A 27779-nucleotide genomic window follows, 5' to 3' on the forward strand; every position below is an offset into this window, starting at 1 on the left:
TCAAATATTCAGTGACAACATGTTGCTGGTAAGAACCTCTATCGCCAGAGATAGAGAACGAGAAACACAACATGGGGAGAAAAAAATAGAGGGGGTGAATCTACAGCCAATAGAAATTGAAGGCAAAAGATTAAACTCCGGTCAATCTGTTTCTTGATTACAGCATAAAAATCTTCTGGTCAAATTTCTCTTGCTTAGGAGCTGCATATAAATATGACAAGAATGAATAGCAGTTCACTCATATATATATGGCAAGATCATGCTATCATATGAATATTGCTAAAGAAGATATGGAAACGTTTGATCAAAGTTTCAAGAAATTGCTTAGACTTCAACACTTCATCTGCTGCAACAAAAAACTTTGATCTCCAACACTTACGCAAGCTGCAAGACTATGATAATGAAAATAATATTAACGTAGCTGTCCAAATGAAAAAAAAAAAAAATGTTTAAACATGAGAAAGCCAGCAATTTGTTTTTGAAGCTGTCCACGTGAGAAATCCGGCAAAAGCAAGGTTATGAGAAAATAAAAATAGTGAGTGAACTGAATTACATACAATCTTCTACTCCAGGTAATAAAATCCTGATTAAGTTAGACATAGAAAGAACTGAATTCCGTATCAAGTAAGAATAATAACCAAGATATGCATGGCTAAATAGATCAAAATTTAGCCCAAAGCCTACTGTGAATCCAGTGCATATGAAGACCAAATCATGCAATCATACCATTGGCATCTCCTACAAGACAGACTAATAGCAAGCTATTCCCAGTCCGAATCCCACCCAAACTAATCTAGCAAATTGTGCCATTATGGTCTTCTTTCAAGGTCCCTTAAACATTTCAGACAAATAATCACTCTTGCTACAAAACTCATTGCTCCTTAAAGGAGCAAATATGAATAATTCACTCTCCAGGCATGATTTTAGCTTAAAAGTCATACTGGAATTTCCACTTACATACATGCACATGAAATTTCAGATGGTTTATGAGAAAAAGCCAGAAACAAACTCTTGCTTCATTCGGATTTGCAATGTCAATGAGTCTTCCACTTATACAGTATTTTTTAAAGCTTTCTCAGCATCTTGATTGACTGCACAGATCAAAGTTATCCCGTTTTATTAGGATTCAAAAAACCTTACCATCTATTTACACGAAAGCAATAACATTACCAAACAGCTTAAAGATAATTGCAATCATAAAAAACGATTATGAGGTGTTACTATGAAACTGGTACCCACATGAATGACAAATACTGAGTAACTTTTACCTCCTTCTCCACTCTATTGACGTTGTTGAAGTAAAGGGCTTGAACCTCTCCTTTCTGTATAACCCAGGGTTCCAGCCTTTATGCAATGGACTTTGCATACCTTTAAGCAATGGTCTGTGAGCAGTTGCAGTGACCAGTTTCAATCCTGACAACTTGAATTGTAAAAAAGAAACAAAAATAATACTAAGAAAAGGAATCGATTTCCCTTATGTTTATATCTCATGGCAGAAGCACATATGAGAGAAAGCAGTTCCAGGCAGTTTAGGAGAATTGGGTTTTAACTTCAAATCAAAACAAGCAAAATACAATCACCCAAGATGGAAACAAACAAAATTTCCAAGAAAATGAAAGAGAAAGAGAGAATAAAAAATGACCTGATGGTATTTTCGAAACTAAAGAGAAAGGTTTGGGCGTGGCAGAGTGAAGATATCAGCCATTCTACCGGGGAACAGACCAAGGCGGGAGAGCAGAGCAGGTGCCATCGGCCACCGTTCAAGCCGAGCTGCCCAAAACCAAGTCTTTTTCTCGTCACCGAAATTGAAGAGCAAGGCGTTTTCTGCGTCAGTCGCATGCATGTAAAGTCGCGTGACGTACGGTAAAAGCCTGGAGTCTGTTGACTTTTGTGATGTCTCAAGCTGATTATGGGCCATATCGGGCCTATATTTGAGCTAAAATTAAAGAAGGTTAGCCCAGATATTTCTTCCTTCGGCCCAAAAACAAAGAAAGTTAGCCCACCTGAAATTTTGGGCTTAGCATTTTTTTTGGAAGAATTCTTAAGAAAAGTAATATATGTCATTTTTATCGTATTTTGATATATTTTTTTCTGGTTTTTTGTATCACTAATTTCTTCGACCCAACCCATTTTTACATTCTAAAGGTTGAAAAAAATAAAATTTAGCTTTTAAATAAAAAACAAATATTTCAATTATTAAATCGTTACACTAAACTATTTTTTAACCCAAACAAATGGGCAGTTTTAATAAGTTCTTTTTTTTCTAAATTTAATAATTTAAAATATAATAAAATAATATGATATCAATATGATACGAATAAAAAATAAAAATAATATAACTTAAAATTTTAATAATAATTTAATAATAATTATATATAAATTTAATAAAATAAAAATATATATTTTATATTTTTGTGTCTATACTAATTATAATATATAATTTTCATATAAAATATGATATAAATATATAATTATAATATTTTACATAATATAAATATAAAAATCATTAGGTCTATTACTCCCTCATTTAGTTCTTTTAGTATTATTAAAGAGTTGAAATATTTTTAGAGACTAATATTCAAGATATTAAAATTAAAATTTTAATATTTATAATTTTTTATCTTTATATCTAGATTTTAAAAAAAAAGAAAGAAGAAATCTCCCACATGGGTTTTTTTCCAAAAAAAATACAGAATTTGAGGCCACCATGATTATGAATATTTTATACTCCAAAATGTCTTCACCATGTGAGAAGGATTGGAACTATATATTCAAATAATTAAAAGTGGAAAGTTCACTTTTTCTCTGCCTTATCTTTTTCTTATTGTCTTTTTTTTTATGTTGATACATTTAGGGATGACAAATAGGTTAGGTAGGGATAGGTTTTTGTTTATCTGAATTCAATTCAATTTTAATTTTTTTTTATTTTTTATATTCGAATTTGATTTAATTTGATTTTGTATAAATTATATTTGATCTGATTTAAATTAATAAAATATTTATTTTTTAAATATAAAATTTTAATTTTTAAATATAATTATATATAAATAAAAAATTAAAAAATAATTTTTAATATAATATCGAGTGAAATCAAATTAAATATATTTCAAACTCAAATTCGATCCGAACTCGATTTTTTATTATAATATCCTATCCGATTTTACATGAAATTCAAATTAAAAAAAAATAATTTTATATTATTTAATGGAATCAACCGATTAGGCTATCAACCCTATACACATTGCATGATCTTTGCATTCTTCTTTTATTGGGTTTTGAATGCTATTATTCTTACAGGATCACCCATTTCTAGCTGTGAAAAAGTGTTATTTGTCGTTTTGTGTGTCAGCAGATTTCCTTGATCAAAATCCATTTGCAATCTTTTTCCTTTATGCTTTTCCATTTCGTAACAACAGGAATTTTGTAAATAGATGAAGTACACAATTAATGAACCACGTTTTGGTGCCCTTTTTGAAGCAAAAGTACTTTCATGTCGTTTACCAACATGCTTAAATATCCTTCCATCAATTCAAATGCTTATTTTTTTCATATCTAAGCAAAAATGTTAAAAGGAAAAAAAGGTTATAGTTTATGAATTCGAGCTTCGACGAGGCATGTTCGATGCGGTGAGGAACTGCTTAAAAGATTTGTTAGCCAAAAAGAATGCTTTATCTCGTGTCCACACTAATCCTAATTATTGTAGCTTTTCAATTTTGAATTTTGACAAATGATAAACCATTGTTGTCCTTTTTTTTTTTGAAATCATCACGAGTTAAATATTATGTGAAACTTTTTAAAACATGTGTTATATACTATTAATTAATCGTACGGCGATATTTAAAAATTATTTATATATTATTAATATATCAAATATTAAATTTTTACCAATAAAATTCAAAATTTAATGCTTTACTATATACTTACATTGATAATGACGGAGCTCATTTATTGGGACTTTGTTTTATGTAATTTCCTTACATTGATAATGACAGAGCTCGTTTTAGACTGAATCCTCAATTAAGTTTTAAGGCTGTCCTTATTTCTTACGTATTATAGAGGTTTTTTTTTTTATTCTTTTGATACGAAATCGTTAGATAAAAAATATTTTCGAGGTATATAAAATAGTAATAAGACATTTTTTACTTTCATATAGACATAGGTAGACATTATTTAAGTAAATTAGAAGAGCAATATAGCCTGTTATTTTTTAAATTAATTGTTATGTTATTAGAGTTAACACTTGAAAGTTACGAATTCGAAAAAATTTAAATGTTTAATATCTTTTTAAATCAAATATGTAATAAGGTAAAAATATTTAAGGGTGGATTGAAAATTAAAAAAAAAAAAGGAGAGCAAGAGGGGACATATTCATATAGGGAAAGTATTAAATTTAGGTTCTGTTTTGTAAAAAATAAATTTTGAAAAATATTTATATTTTTTGAATTGAAAGAGATTTTTTATTATTTAAATGAATTAATGAAAAATATTTCTCGTCGGTTATTTTATGAAAAATTATTTTTTTCAAATAATATTAACGTAAATATTAAAATATTAAAATATATTTATATTAAAAAATAATTATATTTAATATTAAAATATTATATCAATATAAACAATATTTAAAATAAAACTATTTATTACTCTTTATATTAGTTATTAATATATTATAATATAGGTTATTACTAATATTTATTAATATATTATTACAATATTTATTAATTAAATTAAAAATATTTATTATTATATTATATTAATAGTATACTATTTATTAATATATTATTATTTATTAATATAATATTATTTATAAGTAAAATTATATTAAAAAGTATTAATAAATAATTCTACTTATAGAGAACTGTTTTTCAAAAATATATTTTTTAAAATTTGTAAGATAATTTTTTAAAAAATAATCTAATTTTCTATTGATCATTAACTAATTAATTTTTTATCAAATAAATATTTAAAAATACAAAATTTATTTTATTTTGTAGCCTTATTGTCAAATCTTCAAGCACCTATTAATTCAGCCTTACTGCCAGAGGAGCCTCCCACCTCCACATTTACGCTTCATTTGGACAACGATAAAATGACATGATTACGCGATAAAACCCTTTCTAAAAGTGTCTCTGTTCAACACAATAATCATATTTTTTAATTGGAAGGGAACTCTATGGCTCAAGGAAAAAGCATTGAAAAAGGGGAAGAAACTGAAATAAAATCAAACACAGCAGAGTTCGGATCCTTTAAATAAGTTATGAAACAATAAATAAAGAAACGTTAAGCAAGCAGAACATGCTGATGAATTGTTAAAATTATTTTTTAATTGGAAGGGATCAGGGGTTTGGGGTTTGGGGTTTGGCTATAAATGCTGGCTGATGCTCCAAAACTTTCAGACATACATTTTCAGAAAGAGAGTGAAAAGCTTCAGCAAAAAGAAGAATATAATAAAAACTCTAGAAAGCCAAGTTGCTGCTTCGGCTTCCTCTTTACTCGAGAAAGAGAAAGAGAAAGCCTAGGCATCTATCCAGAGCTTTCTTCGAAGCCAGATAGAGTTTAGAGACCCCTGAACTTAGCTGTGTTTATGTCTGTATTCCATTTTTAGTTCCCATTCACGACCCTTTTATATATCAAATCAGAAAATAAATCAAGAAAAGGAAAGAGTAGCAGAAGCTAGCTGCAGTGGGAGAGAGGGGAAAGTAATTGAAGATGAAGATTTGGTGTAATGTGTGCGACAAAGAAGCGACTCTCTTCTGCTCTGCTGATGAAGCTGTTCTTTGTGAGGGTTGTGATCGTCGAGTTCACCAGGCAAACAAGCTAGCCAGCAAACACTCTCGTTTCTATCTTCTCCACCCTTCCTTCAAAGAATCCTCACTTTGTGATATCTGTCAGGAGAGACGTGCATCTCTTTTTTGTCAAGCAGATAGAGCAATTCTTTGTAGAGAATGTGACCTTCCAATTCACGGAGACAATGAACATACCCAGAAACATAACAGGTTTCTTCACACTGGTATTAAGCTCTCTTCTTCTTCTTCTTCTTCCCCTTCTTTAAACCCAACTTCAACCTCCTCTAATGGCTATGGTGCTGCTATTGACTCTGAGAGTAAAAGTTCCCGGTCTTCCAAGAGATTCCGTTCAGTTTCTAATAATGAAATCTTCAGCTCTCCTTCAATTGATAAACCATTGCCTTCATCAACTTACACCAGTGACACTGCTTCAATTTCAACAAGCAGTATAACAGAATACTTGACGGAAACATTAGCAGGTTGGCGCGTGGACGATTTTCCTTCATCTGGTGCCATTAATGGTTTCTGTAAGGTTTACATCTAGAATTATTAAGATTTAAGAAAGGTTTTTGGTGGGTGTGACTCTTTTTTATGTTTGTTGATGGGATTGGTTTCATGCAGACTTTTAAGCAATTATTACCAGTGAAGGGATGAGATGTTGAGAACAATACGAGTTTTCTCGTCCTCAATCCTCTCAGCTTTCTCTTTTTATTCCTCGAAATGATTTGGTAGATAATCCAAGAAGTTCAGAGGCAAATGTTTTGATTTTTGGCCGTGGATGGAACGACAATGAAGGTTTTCTTAGTTCCTCAAATCAGCTCTTCCTCTCTTACGAAATCCAGACAATTTCGGTAGAAATCCGCGTTCTAGCTGAGATAAAGAATGTCCCATATGGAATGTTTGTTCAATCCGTTTGTCTTTGGATCATAGTTTTTTTTTTTTTCTCTTTTATTTTTCAGCTATTTTCTCGTTGTTACATTTTTAGTTTGTGTTATACATTTCTGCTTTCACGTTTATTACTTGCAAAAACCAAAAAATTAAAAGCAACTGAGGGAAATTTGAGAATTGAAGAATAGTAGTGCAAAAGAGAGTGAGATTCCTAGATTTAACTAAAAAGCTTAAATTAAACTAGGCTTTTTATCTCATCTCTTTCTCATTGGCATGGGTCTTTTATTTTCATTTGTAAGAAAAAATTTCACTTTGACTTGCACAACTACTTATTTACGTTCAGTAATATAGAATTGATGAAAGAAAATTTATTCTATCCAAAGAAAGTGATCAGATTAACCATCGATATCCTTTGAAAATTTCTTTTTCTAACACGAAGAGAGTTATGACTTATGAACAAAAGCATTTTATAAATGGTCCCGGCACCAAAAAACTGCTTCATGAGAGCGTAAATCGTTTCTGTACATTGACAATTGAAAGTTTAAAAGACAGATCACAACCTTTGCTGCGAATTTTTAAAAACAAAGTAATATCTTGTATCTGAAATTTTTGATGTAGTGATTTTACCCTATTACTTTTTTTTTTAAATCTTTTTTTAGAAGCTTTTTAACTTTTAATTTCTTATTTTTACGGCCCCTCGGTGAGGTAGAGAACAAGCTATCGATATACCTTTTAAACAGTTACAGACAAACCAATAAAAGAATTGCACCCGCTTATCACAATGAAAATATCAAACAGGTGATCTCGAAACCCTGCAAATAAAGAAGATATATCAAAATTCCATGCTCTGAATAGCTGCAAATAAAGATAGAAAAGAATTGATTTGCAGGACCTTCATTAGGAGGGTATGAATAGCTGTGTCAAGAAGTGAACGCAAAAAGCCTATCCGCAATCTTTGTACGACAAATTGGACACTCAGAACAAGCAAGCGAACAAGATTTACATACTGCAAAAAGCCCAATATAAGCGTTTTGAAATATATTTCATAAGCATGAAGTGCAAATATATAGTATGGCTTAGAAAATGACTTACAACAAAAATGCCGACAAGGGAGAAGAATTGCTGCAGTTGGTGATTCGAAACATACTTTACACATATGGGAATTGGCATCTCCATTTCCGAGGGATTTGAGCTCTTTTTCCTTCATCTCTTGCATACGGGCCTGTAAGTATTAAAGACTTTAAGTTGCAGTGATACTATGAAAAACCATTAACTTCCAGAAATAATGTCAGTATGGCCATGGAATAATCTTTTTCCTCAAAAAAAAAAAAAAAAAAAAAAAACCTCTGAAGTTAACATGATAATGTACTATGCCCAACCAAAACACAAATGAAGTTACTGTCTAGTGCCTGAGAAAGTATTTGGTGTTTACAGATACAATGGAGGTCACTGATCTATGGGGTCGATCTCACCCCAGCATAGACTGACTTTAATTTTAAAACAGGAAAAAACATGCGTCACATGGGAAAATCTTAAACAGCCTATGAGTGACGAGTAGAGTGTAGGAAATGAGACGCGGGACACAAAAAAATGAAGTCAGCATAAACATGCAGTACTGGAAAATTATGTATATGAACAAACCTTCAGGCGTACGACCAGGGGTTCTTCCTTAGGTATTTCATTAGCTGGTTTTGATGACACTTCTGAAATTTGTCTCTCTTTCAGGATATTGTTACTCTCAATGTTGTTAGCTTTTGGATCATCAACATAATTCATACCATTACTATGCTGCTCATCTGTATTACTCTCAGGGGTAGCAGCTCCCTCTTTCTTCAGCCTAGCAACAAGCACCCACATGTTGGCTAAATCATTCTCCAGAGCTTCCTCCCTCTTCTTTGCTTCTTCAACTTTTTTCCTGTATTCATCTTCTATGAGTTCCTTCTCAGCAAGTGCAGCTTCAAGTGCTGCCTCACGTTGTTTCCTAGCCTGCAGTTCCATCTTTAGATCATCTGGATCAAGATTCCATGACTCAAAGTCAACACCAGCTGCTCCAGAAAGGTCATGAAAGCGGCCAGAGAGCCGCCCCTTCCTCCCAGGTCTCATGCTGTCACCATACTTGCGATTCACACCATTGACAGTTTGATTGGCAGAACCTCTAGAGTGTGCCAATTCTCGAGCAGCCAATAATTCATTCTCCAGTTTTGCATTCTGTATTGAAAGCTTGGTCACCTCAGCAGCCAAATTTTTTAACTCAACAGCAGCTGCAGACGCCAATTCTTTTGCATATGAAGATTCTTCAGTCAATTTTTGATTTTGGACATGCAACCCACTGTTCTCCTCTGAAAGTTGCACCTGTTCTAGTTTTAGTTTTTCATTCTCAATTTCCTGCATAGATAAACACAACTTAGAACAGTTCAAAGGTGCAAGGAAGACAGAGGGCTATGCTAAAGACAATAAAAAATTTTCTCTTAACCTTTGGATGTAATCATATATAATTAACTACACTAATGAATCATCTTAATACAACTCTGCATACCTCCATCAGAATTTAAATTTTGATGGAACATTTAAGAAAAGAAAAACAGACAAATAACAGAGTAAAAACTTTATCTGTAATAGGTGCACCTTATAATTTCATAACAAGGGTCTTATAATCTACCAAAAATGCTTCTGAGTTATAGGTAAAGTAGTAGAAACAACATTCAATAAGAGAAAAAAACAGAGAAATGCCTAAAAGATATTGCATGCCATCTATCGCAACCATTATGCCTTGAACTGCATTAAAAATTCCCAAGGTGAATGAAACGAAAGAGACAAGCAACTGATTACCACATGATGAAAATGATTTTTTTTTTGCAGTTATCATAGAGGTGAGGTCAGGCAGAGGCATTTTGGTCATATTTCATTAAATCATATAAAAATGAAAAATACTACTACTTGCAATTAAACCAATTCAAGACCAAAACTTGTGACAACAGAAAGCTAAAGCCATTAAGAGTTAGACAATCCAGAAATAAGTAGATTACCTGAGATTGAACCCTTTTTCTTAACTCGTCAGCATATTCTTCAGATATTTGCTGTTCAGAAGATGATGATAATTTGTCACTGGAGAGAGACGCCAATTGCTGCTCCAGGAGATTCACCTTCTCTTGCAATTCCCTATTATCAGAACACTGCCAACAACCAAAACCATAAGTGGAAAATAGTTCCATAGTCATAAAAGGAGGAGAAACCATCAACAGGTACAACATATTGAACAACAAAGCTAGCAGCACCTAAAGATGGACCAAATGCTACACTAAATTTTACATTAGACAGATAGTAAGTCATTTTTTGAACAGAGGAAAAAAGACATCAAGCAGGCTTTCACCTTGTTCTGCAGTTGTTCTTGCAGGATACGATTATCTGCTGATTTTATCTGTATCAAGGAAAAGAATCAACTCGATTACAAAATGAACATAAAGAATCCTGTTTATCAATGCCATACCACTTATATCATTACCAGAGTACTTAATAAATTGTCACTGTCTAACAAGCCTTAATCAATGGTGGAACAGTGGCCATCAAATATCCTTCAACTCCATAAATCAGAAGAATGGAACCAAATCACTCACCTCCAGCTCAAAACTCTTTTCATTACACTGGGTCATCAGTTTCATAACTGTCTGTTGCAACAAGAAAGCATTTAGAATTAATTAAGTGAAAGCCAATGGCATAAAACCCTAACAAATAATTTAACATAAAATAAAAAATTGGTATAAACAACATTATCATAAACAGGATGACAACACAACCTGCTGCATATCGACAAATGATGCATTAGCAATTGAAGCTTCACCACTCTCAATTATGCGTTGCTCTAAAACCCTCATTTGCCTCCTCTTTTCTTGAATCTCTCTTTCCAAATTCTGAATCTGTGTTTAGAAAATACCCGCATAAGCTCATTAGGACCTTAAGAAAAAAAGTGCAAATTTAATATTGTGTACATAGATACTCGAAATACAAGCAGGAACTGAAAGTTTCCTCGACATTGCACTCCGCTTTGCGTTAATAATTAGATTCAAACTTAATCTTCTAACCTCATGGACATCCAGATAATATTAAATTTATGAATAGAATAAAGAATAAGTACGAGTAATAGATCAGGTAAATCTTTCCTCTTTGCCAATTCTTCCAGCCACAGGAACATCCATCGATACTGCCTCTCAAGTAACATGTGTTATAGATGTAAAACAGAAGAAAACAGTACCTGAGTTTTTGAGCTATCAGGATCATTTACAGACTGATCCACCAGGCGTTTCAGGGTACTGGTGCTAAATGCAATCTCTCCAGCAAGCATCTTAACTTGCTCAACAAGAAGATCCATCTGATCTGATGTCATCCCACCCTATAACCACAAAAGTGTTTGCTTTTATCATTACATTATCAACAGTAATCGAGGAAAATTAGAAAGATTGATATCATTGATATGTTACTATATTATGATTTGAAAGAACATCTTCGCACAAAACTGTGAGTATTGGTTGCCCTGGATATCAAATTTCAGCTGCAGATAGCTAAATTGAAAAAGGGAAAGAAAGCAGAATATAATAAGAGAGTCTAAAAAAGTAAAATAAAAAAAGGATAGCAAAGGAAAACGCCTGATGATTTTCACACATTCTATTTCCTAATGTTCACAAGACCTGTTTGTAGCACATTCATATCTTATATTCCCCTGAAATTTTTAACCAAATAAGTCTGAAGGCACAGCTTTTTGGTATGCTACACCCAAGAAGAACCAAAGAGACTTAGAACTAGACCATCACAATAAAATAGTTAAAAAAAAAAAAAACAAAATGAAAAAAAAAGATGGAGAGAACTGAAATTTCAGCCCTAATTGTGAGGGTCTAAGCCCATCCAACTGTCAAGTTAGAAAGACAGAAACTTAATAAAGGAAAATACAAGGAATCCTTTTGGAAAAACATAACAAAATGAGATTTAAAAAGGTAGAAATAAATGAAACAAGTGAAACATACTGCCAGCAGTTTAGTCCCACTAATAAGTTCACCTACTTGAGTTGACTCAGTGATAGTACTGCTAGTTGGTGAGAGCTCATCATTCCTCCTGCTGGAGGATCTTCTGTGTCTAAACTCATAAGATGAATCACAAGCAAGCACAGCAATCGAAGATAAAGAATCTTTTTGATTCTCACTATCTATGAGCAAGGTACCATCTCCCCGTACATTCAGTTTCTGATGAAGCAAAAGTGCCAAAAATTAACATCATAATCATGTTACTAGACTGAAAAAGAAGACCTACAAAAAGTTCTTATGACTAGATATTACAGTAAATCCAAAGATAAGCAGACAGGGATAGTAAAACTCAGTAACAGAGATATATGATAATAGAGATACAGATGCATCGCTAAGGAATCAGAACTCAAAATTTCCAGGTTATATAACATATTATGTTTCATCGTTTTCATCATTTAAATAGAATAAGCCAATGGCCCTTTCTGTGCAATATATATACATACAAATACATACATGTCTGTGTAGACTATTCATGTAGTCTTACTTCTTCGACTATCAGTATAAGAGAACAACACTTTTGTTTTGACCTATTTATGATAAGAACTTACATCATCCTCACCAACAGAATGACTCCTTTGATGATTTGGTACATCACTCAAACATCCAGGGATGGTATTTTTGGTAGAAACAAGTATAAGCTTGGTAAGCCTTTGGATTCTGCTCATTAAAGCAGCTTTGGCTTCCTCTTCTTCCTCTAATCTCGATTGCATTTTCACCTGACCTTCCTCCAACTGTCCCACAAACAACAAATAGCATGAAGAATACAGTAAATAGTTACGCCATCAAATAGAACAACTATGATTGTGGAAAGGAAAATGCCTAAACCTGTTGCCTTAAGTTCATAAGTTCTTCATGATTAACACCAACAAGCTTTCCCTGCCTTAGCTGATCGAGTTCCTGTTTGAGGACTGAAATTTCTTTTTGATACTTCTTAATCAATGATTTTTCGTCAATAATCTGGAAATGTTGGTTTTGAAAGAAGCATAAGATTTGGTCTTAAATTTATCTCTATATAACTAGCCAATAGAAATAACTGAGGGCCTGAGACTCTAGAGACCTTATTCCGTGAGGCATAGATTTCCACCCACTTTGCCCTGCTTGCAAACTTAAGGGTATTATGAGTTTCCTCTGTGTTACTAGATGCAGGTGTAACTGTGCAAATAAGCTGTAATTTTAAGGAAAAATTAGCAAAATAGATTAATAACTTTTTGTCACATATTGATAAGGATACATAATTGCAGACAAAAATTGCATAATAAGATTAGAGAAATAATTGAAAGACAGGAAAATTAAAATTTTATGTTGGAGGAAGATAAAATCCAATGAAACTATAAGAATTAGCCCATAATGACCAGTTACACATAAGATATACTGATCAACTCACAGAAACATGTCCATGCCCGCTTAGTGAAGATTGCAAAAGGCGGGTTAGCTTGGAGTCTCGGTATGGAACATGGGATGCTTTTCCTTCACTTAACTTTCCTATTACCTTCACATCAAAATCGGATGATCTAATTACAAAACTAAAAATAATAGTCATAGATACAGCCACTTGAAACAAGTCAGAAATGAATAATTTGACCAAAAAACTGATCATCCGCTCCAGAATTGTTGTCATTAGTAATTATTTGAAGACCGTTGAAGAAAAAATTTTCAAGGTTCAATTCCTTTTCTTTACCAACTTACAGAAACTATAATCCTGCAGAGTAGTTGAAGGGACATAGTCCAGGCTTTGTATATTTTGCCCTTATAATAGACTGCAGGTGTTCAACATGGGGAAAGCAATAAAAGTTCATCAATAAAAAACGTTAACACAAGGCACCTACAGTTCCAAGAGTCAGAAGACTTTTGTTTATGTAAGATCCTTCCTTCCTCCGTAGCCCAGTTGTCTCAGTTTTTGAACTCTCGGATCCAGCTAAATCAATCAAATTCTGGATAAAGGAACAAAGAAAGTGCAAGTCAAGGCATTTATTAGAGAGGAATATTCTTTCTTGAAAATGACATGAATTAAATCGTACAAGTTGAGAGAAGACCACTCCATCATATTCATCACCGTGAGCACTGCTCTCAATCATCTGCAAATTTGTCACAGTTAGGAAAGAAAGGGCATGTACAACATAAGTATCCATTCTGGTTCAGAAGCAATAAAAAACCAGACATCCAAAACCCTCTAAGATAAACTAAACAGTGAATAAGCCAATTTTGAGATTTACCCAAAGTTTAGACAGGGAAATGAGAAAGTTCCTACATCAAGAATGTTTACCAGTGTGAATATAGTGTGACTTCGGCTACTCAACAGATTGAAGTTATTTGAACCAACATGACGATGCTCTGCCCACCAACACACAGAAGGAAACTTAGTAGAAAAACTCTCACTAATAGATCATTCATTTCACATAGGAGGGGTAAAAATAGATATGAAGGACAAAGGCAGGAAAACAGCAAAAACCCAAAAAAGCACCTTCCCCCGCAGCAATAAAAGAAAGAGCATGCCCAGGAGACAAAACCACTTCTTCCTTTATACCTTCAACGTAAGTTCCCTGGAAGGATAATGCTAACATAAGCAAAAGTATGAAACTGACAAACATTAATTGCAAGTCATTCCATCGGCAATTTTATTGAACCGTTGATGTAATCTCAACCCAAAGCTATCCAAAAGAAAAAAAAAAAGGCATTTATAAGGAAGATTCATTAGATTGATATAAAAGTAAAGAATGGTGTGTCTTTGTGTGCAACTGTCTTTTTTTGAGAGAATGAGACCGAGGTCAAACCAAAATAAACACAATGCAAGAATTTGAAATAAGTTGAGCAAAAGACCTGGGCATCTTCTCTAATGCGCAAATGTTGACCAGTTGGATCAAGTAAGTCATTTATCACCTGATGTAAGAAGCAGAATAACACAAAATCATATTAAAAGAAATTCTAACCTAAAATGAAAGGAGCTGAAAGTCAGAAATTGAACCACTTAGGTTATAGAATTAACTGTTGAAGAAAACTATTCTCACTGAAGTAAATCATAAAATAAAGACCAGAAGAAAGAAATTCTAACTTCAAGGGCCATGTCATAAATTTAATCATAAATTTAAAAGTAAAACTCGGTGACACACCTCATTGTAGATTTCAAGATATGACACGCGGAGTAAGAATTCTCGCCCTGGAGTCTGTATTATAAGCACAGCTAGTCAAACTTTATCCACACAATACTATGGGGAAACAATTGAAAGCAAGTAAACCACGCTGCAGCAAGCAAGCATTTTTGTAGTATAACTATTATTATCCAAGACAATCAACATCACTAAATTTTCAACATTAGATAAATAAAAATTATTGGGAAAAAAGGTATCAAATAATTGCCTAAGAACCCAGTAAATATAATTTCGCTTTTATAAGATGAAACACAAATAAATCTTAAGATGGCATTGAAACATAAAAGACAGACAAATAAATAAAACCATGGAGTTAAATACGACAAGTAAAGAACATTTGTTATTCAAGTGCCAAAGGTAAAAAGAAATGTTATCCCTACTAACATACTTCCAAGCATAACATGTTACTATTAGGTCTTGACTAATGAACTATAACTTGAGAAAATATGGTTTGTGTCAAAATGGAGCCTACAAGTTCAAGTCAAACAGGTGCAGGTGTTGCTTGAAGAAACAACACTTGATAATAAGGATGGAAAATTGCATTTATCGGACAGTTCGGTAGTTAGGCCTAATAAATGATGTCAGAACACTTACATCTTGGATAATGCTGAACACATCCTTTATTGCCAATGGTATAACACCAGGAGCATTTTGATCTCCCTGTGCATATTATCAAAGACACAAGTCAAATGTAAGATGACATGGAATACTTATATTTTTATATGATAGGGCAACACACATAAGACTCATATTAAAGAACAGATGGAAAACTATTGATAATTCTTAGGATGTATCATGCCAAGACTTTTAATATTAATTGGATTGAATTATTAATATAAATAAAAATTCCTCAAGATCAAATTACTAAAATATTTTTGCCAATAAAGGGGCCCAAATGAATATATAGTTCAATGCAACAGAACAACTGCAGATAGAAGTTAACTGTTAATAATTAAAGTGAACAGAAATACAAATACAAAACTATTTTTTCTTTTGCCTTTTTCATAGTATATAAGAGATGCAGAGAGTATGAAATCCGAATTATTAAGAACACATGGTTTGGTTTCATTACCACTTACACACAAGTAAAGATGTTCTGATTGATGAATATTTCCAGAAACATTAGTCATGCTACATATGTGATTACTAACTTTCAGGACGGATAAATTTATCAGATTTAGGAGTTGGGATTAAGGTTCTCAAGTTACTAAGTTCATGTAGAGTAACTGCCAACTATAAACACAAAAAGACAAAAGAAATCCAGTATTAGGCACTTTTAAGAAACTCAAATGCAATGCCTTATGCGATGTGAAATATCTATATTGTTTGTAACTGAATTTTTGTTACCATTTGTGGAGGAAACTCTACAGTTATTTATTTCACGAGTTTGCTTACCTAACTGCCCAATCAAGAAAATTCAATCAAATGCTACATAAACTAGCAAATTTGCTACAGTTAAAAAATTATATCTATAGTTATACAACCAAAATTGATGCTATAATCAGTGAGAAAGTCTACTTAACAGAACAATAAGCAACAACAATTGACACACAACTAGATATTAAGAATTCTTATGATAATCCAATTAAGAATTGGGAACAGTAGATAAAAATAGTTTGATGGGAGGCAACTAGACTTACGTGCATAGTGTGTGTCTTCCCACTACTTGTAACACCATATGCGAAAACAGTTCCTATAATTCCAACAAGCCAATATTAGCTTCAATTGAATATATAATATAATTTCAGAATTGAAACAAACCAAAATATTTGAGCACCATGACAATAAATGACTTTGAATAAATTAATCTTTAGATTTACTTTTATTTAAAATTTAATTAGTAATCAACTCAAAGAAATTAATATAAGTTCCAGTCATATGATTTTCGTACCATTAACACCTTCCATTGCAGCCTTCACTACAGGTTTAGCGGCTACTTCATAAACCTCTTGAGAAGTTGCATGAGGTCCGAATACTCTGTCTGTCAAAAATAAATCCAATAACCTTCATATGAAATCCACATTGATTGCCAGGACTAAACACCATATTTGTGATAAATCATTTTAACCAAAAATTGGTAAATCCTTGTTAATTAAACTCTGATTACCTAACACCAATAAATTCCCGGGCAAAATTATATAAATTTCTTCATTTAATTGGAATCTTTCTCAAAGAGATAGATTCAGCCATTCCAAAAATTGGCAATAAAAAGTAGAGGGAAAATCAGCAATAAACTTCAAACATAAAAGTAAAAAATCAATTAGGCAATTACCAAATGCGTAAGCTATAGCTGGATTATACTCATTTCTCACAAACTTATCCCCGTCCGCGTACCACGCGATCTCATCCCCTCTTTGGAATTCCTTTTCACTATAACGAGACAAAATAAAAATTAGCACATAAATCGAATGAATTGAATTAACTGAAATAGAACTCCGACAACAATCAAATCGAAAAAAATCCTCTACTTAGATCTAATTCGATACAGTCAGATCTACACTTACTTCAAAGGACGAAACCGAATCGTAACTGAAATACTATCCCCCGATCTCGGCGCTTCCACGGGCTCGCCTATTATCTCCTCTGGCGCGTAAGCCACTGGTGTGTGAGCATTGTAACCGCGTGAACCGTTGTACATTGAATCGTACCTGGACCGACTCGGCGTCTTGGATCGAGAACCGTATCCACCTCCCGAGTTGAAGTACGAAGAAGCCGACGACGAGCACGTGCGAGGCATTAGTTTGTTGCTCATATACGAAGAAGTTGAAGAAGTGGAGGAGAACGTACTTGAAGGTTTCCGATATGAGAACGGCGAGCTGCTTCGTGCTCGAGAAGAAGACGCCATTTATGTTGTGACTCACTGAGTCAGTGACTCGGTAAGAAATTAAGAATAGGAAGAAGAAGAGAATGTGTCAGTAAGTTCACATGACTTGACACACAAATGCGAAGAGCATTTCGTTTTTTTTTTTTTTGAATTTTATTAAACTCTTTTTATTGCTTTGCAAAGAGAATAGCTATGGAAAGTAGAAGAAAGTAGACAGAGAGGAAGAGGGAGATTGTTTCTCTTTAAGAAAGGAAGACTTGCAGGGAGAAAAAATAATAATAATAGAGTTTGAAAACTTGAAATTGAAAGGAAGGATTCTGAGGGATTGGTAGGAGAGATGACATGGACTTGTTTTTTATTTTTTAATTTTCAAATTTTGAAATTTCTTTTTTAGTTTTGTCGTCGTGAAGTGACTTGGAGGTTAGTGGTTACGTGGAAGCTGAGAGTTTGAATTTTTTTTTATAAATACATCGTTACTTTCAGAAAAATTTATATTTATAAATTATTTAAATTTAAATTTTATAAATAAAATATTCAAAGATTTAATTTCATCATATTTTTAACGTGTTCCATTTAATTTAATCTTTTCGTCAATTAAATTTAAATATTAATTTTAATAAAATTTATTTAATATAAATTTTTTAATTATAATTATTATAATTATTTTTAATCTCATTAAAATAAATTTTATCATTTATTCAAATGAATTTTTAACCAATTATCGTTGCCTGAGACAGGAGTTTAAACTCCGCAAAAGAGGGATTTTGAAGAAAAAAAATATTGCTAAAAATGAACGGGAATAACTGCGGGTGGAGATTAGAACAAATTGGAAAGTGTTTTGGTATAATAAAAAATTAGGACAAATCTACGGCTGTGGAAGCAAGCAGTGGCGGAGCGTCGTGGGGAGAAATTGCTCTTGGCTATATTTGATAAGATGGTGACGCGTCACCCGTTAAAAGATTATGTAACTTCCTCAAGGCCCATTGGCCACTGTGGAACTCCTATTTTTCAACTTTATTTCGCCCATTTTACCACAAATTTGAAATTTCCCTATAGTATTTTTCTTCTTTTTTTGGCTGAGACTTGGCAATTTCTTTATCTTTCTTGTGAACCATTTCAAAGCAGTTAGCCCATTCACGTGAAATTCTTTTCCTTTTATGTTGTACTGTAAAAAAGGAATGTTATCTTCCCCCGAGTGAACTGAATCCCACTACGATCGTGATACCAAACATTACTCGGCATTATTACTTGATAATAAAAATAAACTGCTTAATTTTTTTTTAGTAAAAGAGAATTTGTTTTTTCATAGATATAAATTTTAATATGTTTGAATTATTGTACGTTAACATGTAAATTAGTTGCAATTTGCAAGTATTTGGAATGAGATCTTATAAAAGAAGAATTAATGGACGGTGGGGATGAGCGATATTATCCCATGTGATGGGTGTCTTGTTCGTGTTACGCTTTTAACGTGGGAATTAGATCGGTGATGCAGTGCCAGTGGAGCCACTGTCGTCCACTTAAGCTGGTGAATCCCCCGCCCGTCGAGTGAGGGTGCACCAGAGTTGATGGATGGGTTAACTATCGTTCCCGCCATACTGCACTAAATATGAGCCTCGTTTGCATGTGGAAGTGATTGTTCCAGTGCAACCACATGCACCGCAAAATCATGATTGCCGTAACGGGCCAATTTGGAATCAATTATTCAACCCTCTGACGAGATTGTGTATTTTAAATAGGATACAATTTTACTATTTCTTATATAATTTTGATCTGATAATAATTATGATATAATTTTGATCATCTTTGATAGTATTTTGATGATTCATACAATTTTAGTAATATTTGATAAAATTTTAATTTTTATAACTTTTTAATATAATTTGGTAATATTTAATATAATTTTGATAACTTTTTTATATAATTTGATAATTTTTGTTAGAATTTTGATAAATTTTGGTAATCTTTTAAAATTTTAATAACCTATTAACATATTTTTATAATATTTAATGTAATATTTATAATTTATGATCAAATTTTGATAATTATTGATATAATTTGATGAATTTTGTCTAAATTTTATCATCTTTTGAATGCATTTATATATATATATATGCTTTCAAATTTATAATGCGAGACAAATCATTAATACCTACAATAATGCCTTCATGTTAGCAATTATAAATTTTTGTTTGTTTGCAAGAGGAAATGATAATATTTTTCATAATTATTGCTTCAAAATTAAAATTCTCATGCAATATTTATGGAAAAGAGAAGCTTTTAAGATAGGAGCTGTGACAACAATGAAGGCCATGGGTTTAAAAACAAGATTAAGAAATGGAAGGGAAAGAAATTGAGTAAACAGAAGAGGCTGACCGTCTGGTATAAGGTCAAGGTTAAAAGGACATTGCCCCTTTTCTCACCCCCCCTTCCACCCTTCAAGACCCACCATAATTTATCCAAACTTATACACAATGATGTGTTTGTTTGAACTAACCAAAAACTTTGTGTTGAAAATCCATTGCAATTTGCAATTGCAAAGCAGCAAATTTGTCAAAAAAACAAAGGCCAAGTAATACCTTTTGCTTCCCACCCTCATTTTTTACAGGTTAATCACTCCTTTCGTATGCAAAATGGTTATGCTAGATGTTGGGTCAGAAAAAGAGTGCAAGCAAAGAATTGGGATCGGAATGGGATGCGGTGAGCTTATCATTTCCTGACTCCTTTTTTTTTAAAATAAATTTGAGATAATAAACTGTTCTCAAATCAAAATAAAATATATCATATCTAATAATTTAAATATAATAACTGTAAATAGTATGTTTGAAATTACTCTAATAAGAAATAATCGGCTGAACTCAATTAAAAAATTATTTATATCAAAGAGAACAATTTTATCAACTAAACCAACCTCGTATCGGTGACTCTGCTCTTTTTTTACTGATTGCCACATGCAACTTCTTTTTGGCTGTGGCCTTGTGGCCTGTGGGGTGGTCCTGGTGGTGGGCGAATGATTTGGAAATGGTTGTGCTGCTGTGTGAGCCCTGTGACCGAGCAGAAACTAAACTGGCTGTCAGCTTCGCTTTCAGTTGCTCCCAATAGTGTTTCACGTACTAACCTGACCTGTCTCATTTGACATGTGGGGTGCCACGCATTAATAGTTCCAATTTTTCCATCTTAAATCGTACAAGCTCGCATCTAGGGATGGCAGCCCACTCAAACCGGACGGACGGATTTTGACTCGAACAATTTTTTAGAATTGATTTAAAAAAAATTTAAATTTTGAATCGAATTGAATATCAGTAAAAAAATTTAAGTTTAGGGTGAAATGAGTTTTAGATAAATTTATCTTAATCCTATATATAATTATTTTTAATTATTTATTTAATTTTATATTTATATTAAAAAATATTATCAGATCAAATCATATTTAAGTATTAAAAAAAATAAAATAAAATTTAAATATTATAAATATAAAATTAAGTTAAATTTGAGACAAATAAAAATTTATTTTAATCTGACTCGTTATCATCATTACTCACATCATTTTACTGTTTCCTTCAAATTTCTTAGTTTTTCTCTTATCAAACGGGATCAAATAACCTGTCAATTCTAGCAATGATATAATAAGGCCTTGAGGTCATATTCAAATACAATAATAGCGTTTGAATTTTTCAGTGTTATGGTTTTGTAATTTTCTGAGGAATGACTGTGTACATACTTGTGATAAGAAGAAAGGGTGGTGGTTAAAGGTCAATTCTCTTGGTGAAGTAAACCAATTTTGTCATTGCTAAATTAGGTTCACTACTTCAGTGTCAATTATTTATTGCTTACTGAAAAATTGAAACTAATGGCCCCTACCAGAGGTAAGCAGTAAAATATTATTCAAAGGTATACAATTAAAACTTCATGCTATCTCTGACTGTAAAATTAAGGTTATATATGGTAGATAAAATCACGATAAAATATAATAAAATGATATTATAAATAAAATTAAATTAAATAATATTATGAATGAAAAAAAAAGGGTTTGTAAGGGCCGACAGTACTCAAGCTCGCACGAAAGAATGGAGGGCTAATCCTAAGCCTAGTAGGTGGGGTTGAGCTTTCAAGTGTCATGAAGTCATGAAAGGTGGATCAAGAAAAGATGGAGAGTCCACTTTGAACTGGGCTGCAACTAAAATTTATTTAATTAATGTAAGAATCATTTATACAATATACTTTTCATTAAAATTTATTTTTAATAACATTTTATTATAAAAATAATAATATTTATATATTAAATAATTCACCTACAGTCAACTATAAGAAAACTAATATCATAAAAATGATTTGCTAAACAGGTTTTAGCTTCTCCTGTTTATATTTGTTCAAATGATCTTCAGAGTGAAGTATGCCATGTGGTGAAAGAAGGCGTTGAAGAGAGAGGAAAAATCGAGCCTGGAAAGAAAAGAAAGAGTGCATTCACGTAGGTATCATATGCATCAATGAGTAGTGAGGATAGATATTGGTCTTACCCATTGAAATCCTACGAGTGCATACCAGCAACCTGGCAAGCCATATCCTCTGCCACTCACCAGCTGGTGCCAAGAGAAATACTGGAGCGTTATGGATGAAATTTTTGAATAAATTTGGGAAAGAAAATAGAAGGATTCTGAAACAGATGCTCACCAGTAATACAATAGCACCCAAAGAGAAGCATCCACTCATTGATAAGCTAACAAATTTAAGTTCTCGCCCTGCCTGCAAAGCCACAGATGCTCTGATGCTATAATATGAGCTAGAGTACAAATTTCTGCATTAACATCACACTATAAACTACGGGCTGGCAACTTTAAGCTGGGACATAATTGTCGAATAAAATCGAGGCATAAAACACATAAAATGTGAGATGAAAACTTCAAGAAAGGACTAAAATGGTTATTAAAACATACCAACAATGTCCCCTCAAGGCTGTGAGTGGCTGGTGTCACAGCCAGTGCAATAAAGTATGGTGCTAGTACTTTGTGCATCTGCAATTAAAAGTATCCATTCTCTTCAGCTAAAGCTCGGAATTGTGGGAAATGTAATATACTCATCATATTGAAAGTACTAGAGAGTACAGTCAGAGCAATACTTCTCAGGATTCTTCCTTTTTCCAATGCATAGGATCACACACACATGATGGTACAAAAAGAACATAGGGAAAGGTCATAAAAATGAAAAATGCAAGAACTAACCTCCTGTATGACATTCTGGTCAGATGTGAAGATATTGGGAAACAACCAAGGAACTGATGTTCCAACTATACCCAATAGCAATCCTAGGCTAGCTCCGATTGTGACAAGTGACTTTAGCAGCATTCGAGCCTGTTTGACATCATAAACTTTAGTAAACATTGAGCAAACAAAAATTTATGCAATTCTAGATATATGATGTAACTCACACATGAAGATACATTCCATGCATTCATCAATAAAGAATGGTGCAGAAATCCACGTAACATTATTGAATGAAAAACTTCAGATATATGCATAAAATGCAGCAGTGAGCTATTATAACCACCATCTAAAGATAAGATGACTTCAGCACTAATGAAAATTGGCTCGAGTACCTTTGGTAAATTTTTGTTGATTCCGTATAGCAATTCTGGCATAAATGATTGTGCAGTTTGGGAGAGAGGCTCACCGCATACCGCGCACATGCAGTAGGTTTGAATCATGATCTAGAACGAGCAGACACATGTTGGGATTTGCCTTGAATCTCAGAATCCCACATCGAAAGTTAAGTAAGTTTGAATTTGTCTTGTATCCCACATCGGGAGTTTAGTAAAGGTATAAAGGGTTTCACCCTTATAAATAAGATGTTTTGGTTTTAGTTTAGTAACCCCATAGAGTTAGACACCAAGAGAATAGCTAAGTGAGTAGGCTATTAAAGGGTGTAATTGGGTTTTGGGTTAAGTTTTGAGTAAGGAGTTTTAGGAGACTTTTCTCATTCTAAAAGTCTCACAATTGTAAAGATTTATTTGATAGTGGATTAGATTTGGAGTAGGCCATTTTGAGTTGGGCTGAACCAAATATATTTGTGTTTTTTTATTCTTAATTTGAGCTTGTTATTTTGTGTGTGGTTGCTGCGCGTGGGTGTTGTTTTTTCCCAACAACACAGTGTTAAGAACCATCAGTTTTAACATGAGAGAGCAAAAAGCAATTGAAACTACTAGAGAGAGTTGATAACCTGATGTGCAGCTAGAGTGTTTGTTCCCATATTTGTAGCAAAATAGATAATGAGAGAATAGAAAGCTACCTAAAACAATAAAAAGGTATGAGATGAATAGGGAAAAAAATCAAAATTAAGTAATAAAGCTTTAGAATAAAGTAAAATGGCAACAAACCTTTGCCATCATCATTACAAACACTGGGCCTGCAAGCCAATAAATTGTTAGAAGGTCATTGGTTGATGGAATGGAGATGGCAAATGCATTATATCCTTTCTTGTTTAAAGAATTGATCATCATGTAAGCAGCAACAACCTGGGAAGAAGTAGACTGATTAGGATGTAACAAGATTCAAGAAATTTAAAACAAGAAGATAAAAATAGAATCTACAAATTTGTGCAGGTTAGAATAATTATGATTAAACTATTAATGATAAATATCAAAATGTTCATTGAGTATACTTGTGACACCATCATCGCCCAAGCAGCACCAGCTATACCATAGCCTAATAAGCTGCACAGTACTATATCCCCAACTCCATTTAAAGCACTAGCAACAGCCAAGGCCTTCAAAGGTCCCCAAGAATCTTTCATGCCAAGACTGTAGTAAGAAAAAAGAGAAATCAGAATAGAAAATATATGGATAAAATCCTAAACATGAGTAAAGATGCATGGACAACCCCATCTAGAAACTTATACATATAACAGCTAGTGAGGTGCAAATTAGCATGTCAAAAAGGTATAGAAAACAACAGACTAGAGAAATGGTGTTATATCTACCTCGCACCTTGTGCAACCCATCCAACAAGAACTGCAGGCCATGCCAAGCCACGAATCTATCAACACAAAAGATTCTGTTCTATTAAAAATTAACAAAATAAAATAAGCAAAGGAGGATGTGATTGAGTGTTTCAAATGATAAATAGCATTAACAGCAAGAAACAGGGAGCAACATAAGAATAAAAATCCTCTAGAACATTGTTAATATTTTTGTTTTTGGATATACTAATGGACTACAGTTAACAGAAGAAAAGGAAAAAAAATTCCATCTCAGACATCATTGAATGCTTTATAAAACAAGAAATGAAAGAAAATTGGAACTTGTCAAAATGAACCTGAACATATGTGTTTGCTGCTGGTACAATATGTGCATTAGTCGGCCCTGTAAAAGCTGGGAAAAAAAAGAAAAGAAAAGAGAGAAAGCATGAGAAATTAATCAGTCACTTGGAGTCAACAAAATAACCATAAGCTCTGTCAATTACCCGTTAGTGCCCATGAACCAAAAAACTTTGTAAAGAAAAGCATGAAGAAGCCACCGGCAAGACCAGCAAAAAGTAAGACAGATATTTGATGCTGCACTTCATCTTTATCCTGCACCATGATATCTAGTTTAAAACAAAAACAAATTAAAACAAATTGCATAGGACATAGGAAAACCATAAGCTAAGAAATTGCATTATGACATAATCAGCATAGATAAAAGCTGCAGAACAGACGAGCAGGCCCAATTAAGATTGCCTATCCTCAAAACACATTATGGGGCTGCAAATGATTTTCCAAGTTTTTATTTTGATGGTAAAGCCTCTTTCATTAACATGGTTTAGTAACTTGTATTCTTCTACTAGCCCTCTTTTCCTTTCTATCTAAGAAAGGAAAGATAAAAATTGATGCTTGAATTATACTAGAACACACATATAATACAACTATTTAAAAGTTGAAGAAACTGACCTCTCGGGCAAGGGAAGTGGCAACCATATTTGATGTTGCAACAGAAAGGAACGTAAATACATAACTCATATTTTCGCAAAGAACAGTTCCAGGACCTGTCCGTTTCCAAAGCACAAGGAAAGCAATCCATTACTCAGCGAACTGGAAAAAAATACCACTCACGCTCTCATTTTCCAGGAAGACTCAACTTCAAAGACTTTTGTCTTTCTACTTTAAGTCTTAACCCAAATAAATAAAAAAAAAAGAAAAAATATTTAAGGAAATGTACCTAAAGCAGCAAGCTCAATTAAGCTTCCCTGACCAATGACCGCAGTATCAATGAGACTCATCAATGGCCGGCAAATCCAAAGACCAGTCGCTGGTCCACTGAACATCATTATTTCCTTTGTTTGCCTCCATAAACTCTGGTTTTCCAATCTTTTCACTTCTTTTTCATCTTCTTGGTTGTACATTGAATTCGAAGAGATAGTATTTTCAAAACCATCAATCTGTTTTGCAATTTCAGTGCTGAAACGGGATGGTTCTTGGCTAGGAGCAATGCAGTTTCTAATGAAAAAGTTAAGACGGTTTTTAGAAGGGAAATAAGAAAGGTGAGATCGAGGTAAAAAAAGAGACGGTGGTGGTGGTTTGTTGGAGAAAGCTGAAAAATAGCAAGAGAATGGTTTAAGATTGGGGTTTTGCAGAGGGGGATGAAAGAGAGTTCTGGCTTGCATTTTTAGGGTTGAAAGCTAAAAATTTGCAGCAGAGAAACAAAAAAACAGTGGAGAAGGTGATTACTTCAGCAGTGTAAGTTGGGACAAAGAACGGTTGAAAGCTTTTGCCCCGTTAGCCTATGGTAGAAATTAATAAACTGATAATACTTGATATAAGGGTATTTTTAGATTTAAAGGGTAAATTAATTTTTTTCTTACCCGAGATTATTAATAGATAATTTAAAATATTTTTACTTTTTAATCGATTTTATATTTATAATATTTTATTAACTCAATTACGTCGTTTTTTTACTTTACAAAACTTTTATTTTTCATCTCTAAAATCATTTAAATATTATCTAATCCAATTTAATTTTTTCTTTTACTTTTTTTTATTTTCTCTTTGACAATATTAAATCTAATCTAATATTTTAGTTTTCCACTTTATTTTTTATTTTCTTTTTTCGATATTTTATAATTAATTTTTATTTAAACATCAAAATACAAACACAAAAAATAATTTCTGCCTTTTAACGATTTTTTTTCTTATGATTTCAGGTCTTGGCTCTCCGAGCTCGACACGAACATTTAATTTTTTCGGTTGGTCCCAAAAGTGATCCCACCTTTGGAAGAACCAGCAGCCTGGCAAGCCGTATCTTCCAGTACTCACAAGCTGGTAAAACATAAAGTTAGAACTAACTGCATAATCCATGCAAGTATAATACTAACTGCAGTCAGTAGGGTTGCGGCAGTCATGGGCGAAGCCAGGGGTCAGAATAATGAATAATTTTAATTTTAATTTTTTAAAAATAAAATTAAAAAATTATATTATTAAATATGAATAAATTAAAAAAAGTATGATTTAACGATTTATTTGTCTTCTGAAGAATTAAAAAAAATGCTTCAACCGTTTAACACCAATTGAAATAAAAATTTTATTTTTATTAAAACAAATAGTTGAATTAGCAATGGATCGTCGAGACGATTAAAAATTTATTCTGATTCTATATTCATCAAATTTGAATTTGATTTGATTCTAAAATTTTTTTAATTGTCATATTCGACCCGATCTTATATTATATAAATTATATCCAATCAAATTCGATCCAAAATTAATAAAATATTATTTTATAAAATATAAATATTTATATATATAATTATATAATTAAATAAATAATTAAAAATATTTTTTATATAATATAAGGTCAAGTCAGATTTATTTAAAACTCGAATCTGACTTCAATTTTTTTCTTAATTTTATCTGATCCGATCAAACTCGAAATTCGATTTAAAAAAAAAAATTGATCTTATAAGATCGAGTTGAGTTAAACCCGTAAAAAATGGATTAGATTGTCGACCCTAACAAAAAGGTGACTAAATTAACAATTTGATGAAAAATTTATAAAAAATTTATTTTACTAAATGTTGTAAAAAGATGATTACTAAATATATTA

At 32.5% G+C, this 27779-nt stretch overlaps 2 protein-coding genes and 1 pseudogene across 12 annotated transcripts; 1 reads left to right on the forward strand and 2 right to left on the reverse strand.

The window, feature by feature from the left end:
• Positions 1 to 5583: 5583 nt before the first annotated feature.
• On the forward strand, positions 5584 to 6859 carry LOC111281767 (B-box zinc finger protein 20 pseudogene; annotated as a pseudogene).
• Positions 6860 to 7374: 515 nt separating this feature from the next.
• On the reverse strand, positions 7375 to 17961 carry LOC111281766 (kinesin-like protein KIN-7D, mitochondrial). Of its 8 annotated transcripts, XM_089761239.1 has the most exons (26): positions 17677 to 17961; positions 17394 to 17577; positions 17162 to 17259; positions 16781 to 16870; positions 16530 to 16582; positions 15484 to 15549; positions 14851 to 14904; positions 14561 to 14620; positions 14205 to 14283; positions 14007 to 14074; positions 13762 to 13818; positions 13570 to 13674; positions 13128 to 13232; positions 12801 to 12908; positions 12569 to 12700; positions 12292 to 12474; positions 11687 to 11902; positions 10921 to 11058; positions 10466 to 10585; positions 10286 to 10336; positions 10042 to 10089; positions 9698 to 9844; positions 8313 to 9056; positions 7764 to 7893; positions 7564 to 7677; positions 7375 to 7483 (listed from the first exon to the last, which is right to left on the reverse strand). In XM_089761239.1, the coding sequence occupies exons 1-25, from the start codon at positions 17732 to 17734 to the stop codon at positions 7592 to 7594; spliced, it is 3180 nt and encodes a 1059-aa protein (XP_089617365.1). In that variant the 5' UTR covers positions 17735 to 17961; the 3' UTR covers positions 7375 to 7483; positions 7564 to 7591. The 8 variants fall into 8 exon arrangements, with proteins under 8 accessions (XP_089617365.1, XP_022725151.2, XP_089617364.1 ...); XM_022869416.2 differs by having other exon boundaries at positions 11723 to 11902; positions 17394 to 17961; XM_089761238.1 differs by having other exon boundaries at positions 7587 to 7677; positions 17394 to 17961.
• A 3919-nt stretch (positions 17962 to 21880) lies between these two features.
• On the reverse strand, positions 21881 to 26465 carry LOC111282284 (protein DETOXIFICATION 46, chloroplastic-like). 4 transcript variants are annotated; one of them, XM_022870299.2, is made up of 14 exons: positions 25902 to 26459; positions 25634 to 25728; positions 25168 to 25276; positions 25021 to 25076; positions 24686 to 24741; positions 24368 to 24506; positions 24084 to 24221; positions 23927 to 23995; positions 23307 to 23417; positions 22933 to 23061; positions 22648 to 22725; positions 22385 to 22456; positions 22231 to 22293; positions 21881 to 22153 (listed from the first exon to the last, which is right to left on the reverse strand). In XM_022870299.2, exons 1-14 carry the CDS (start codon positions 26344 to 26346, stop codon positions 22049 to 22051), a joined length of 1665 nt encoding a protein of 554 aa, XP_022726034.1. In that variant the 5' UTR covers positions 26347 to 26459; the 3' UTR covers positions 21881 to 22048. The 4 variants fall into 4 exon arrangements, with proteins under 4 accessions (XP_022726034.1, XP_089617369.1, XP_089617372.1 ...); XM_089761243.1 differs by lacking the exon at positions 23307 to 23417 and having other exon boundaries at positions 25902 to 26462; XM_089761246.1 differs by lacking the exon at positions 25902 to 26459 and having other exon boundaries at positions 25168 to 25290.
• Positions 26466 to 27779: the final 1314 nt, after the last annotated feature.

The sequence above is a fragment of the Durio zibethinus genome, chromosome 5 (assembly GCF_047325235.1).
Source record: "Durio zibethinus cultivar Kanyao isolate XHJ-2024 chromosome 5, ASM4732523v1, whole genome shotgun sequence".
Taxonomy (NCBI): Eukaryota; Viridiplantae; Streptophyta; class Magnoliopsida; order Malvales; family Malvaceae; genus Durio; species Durio zibethinus.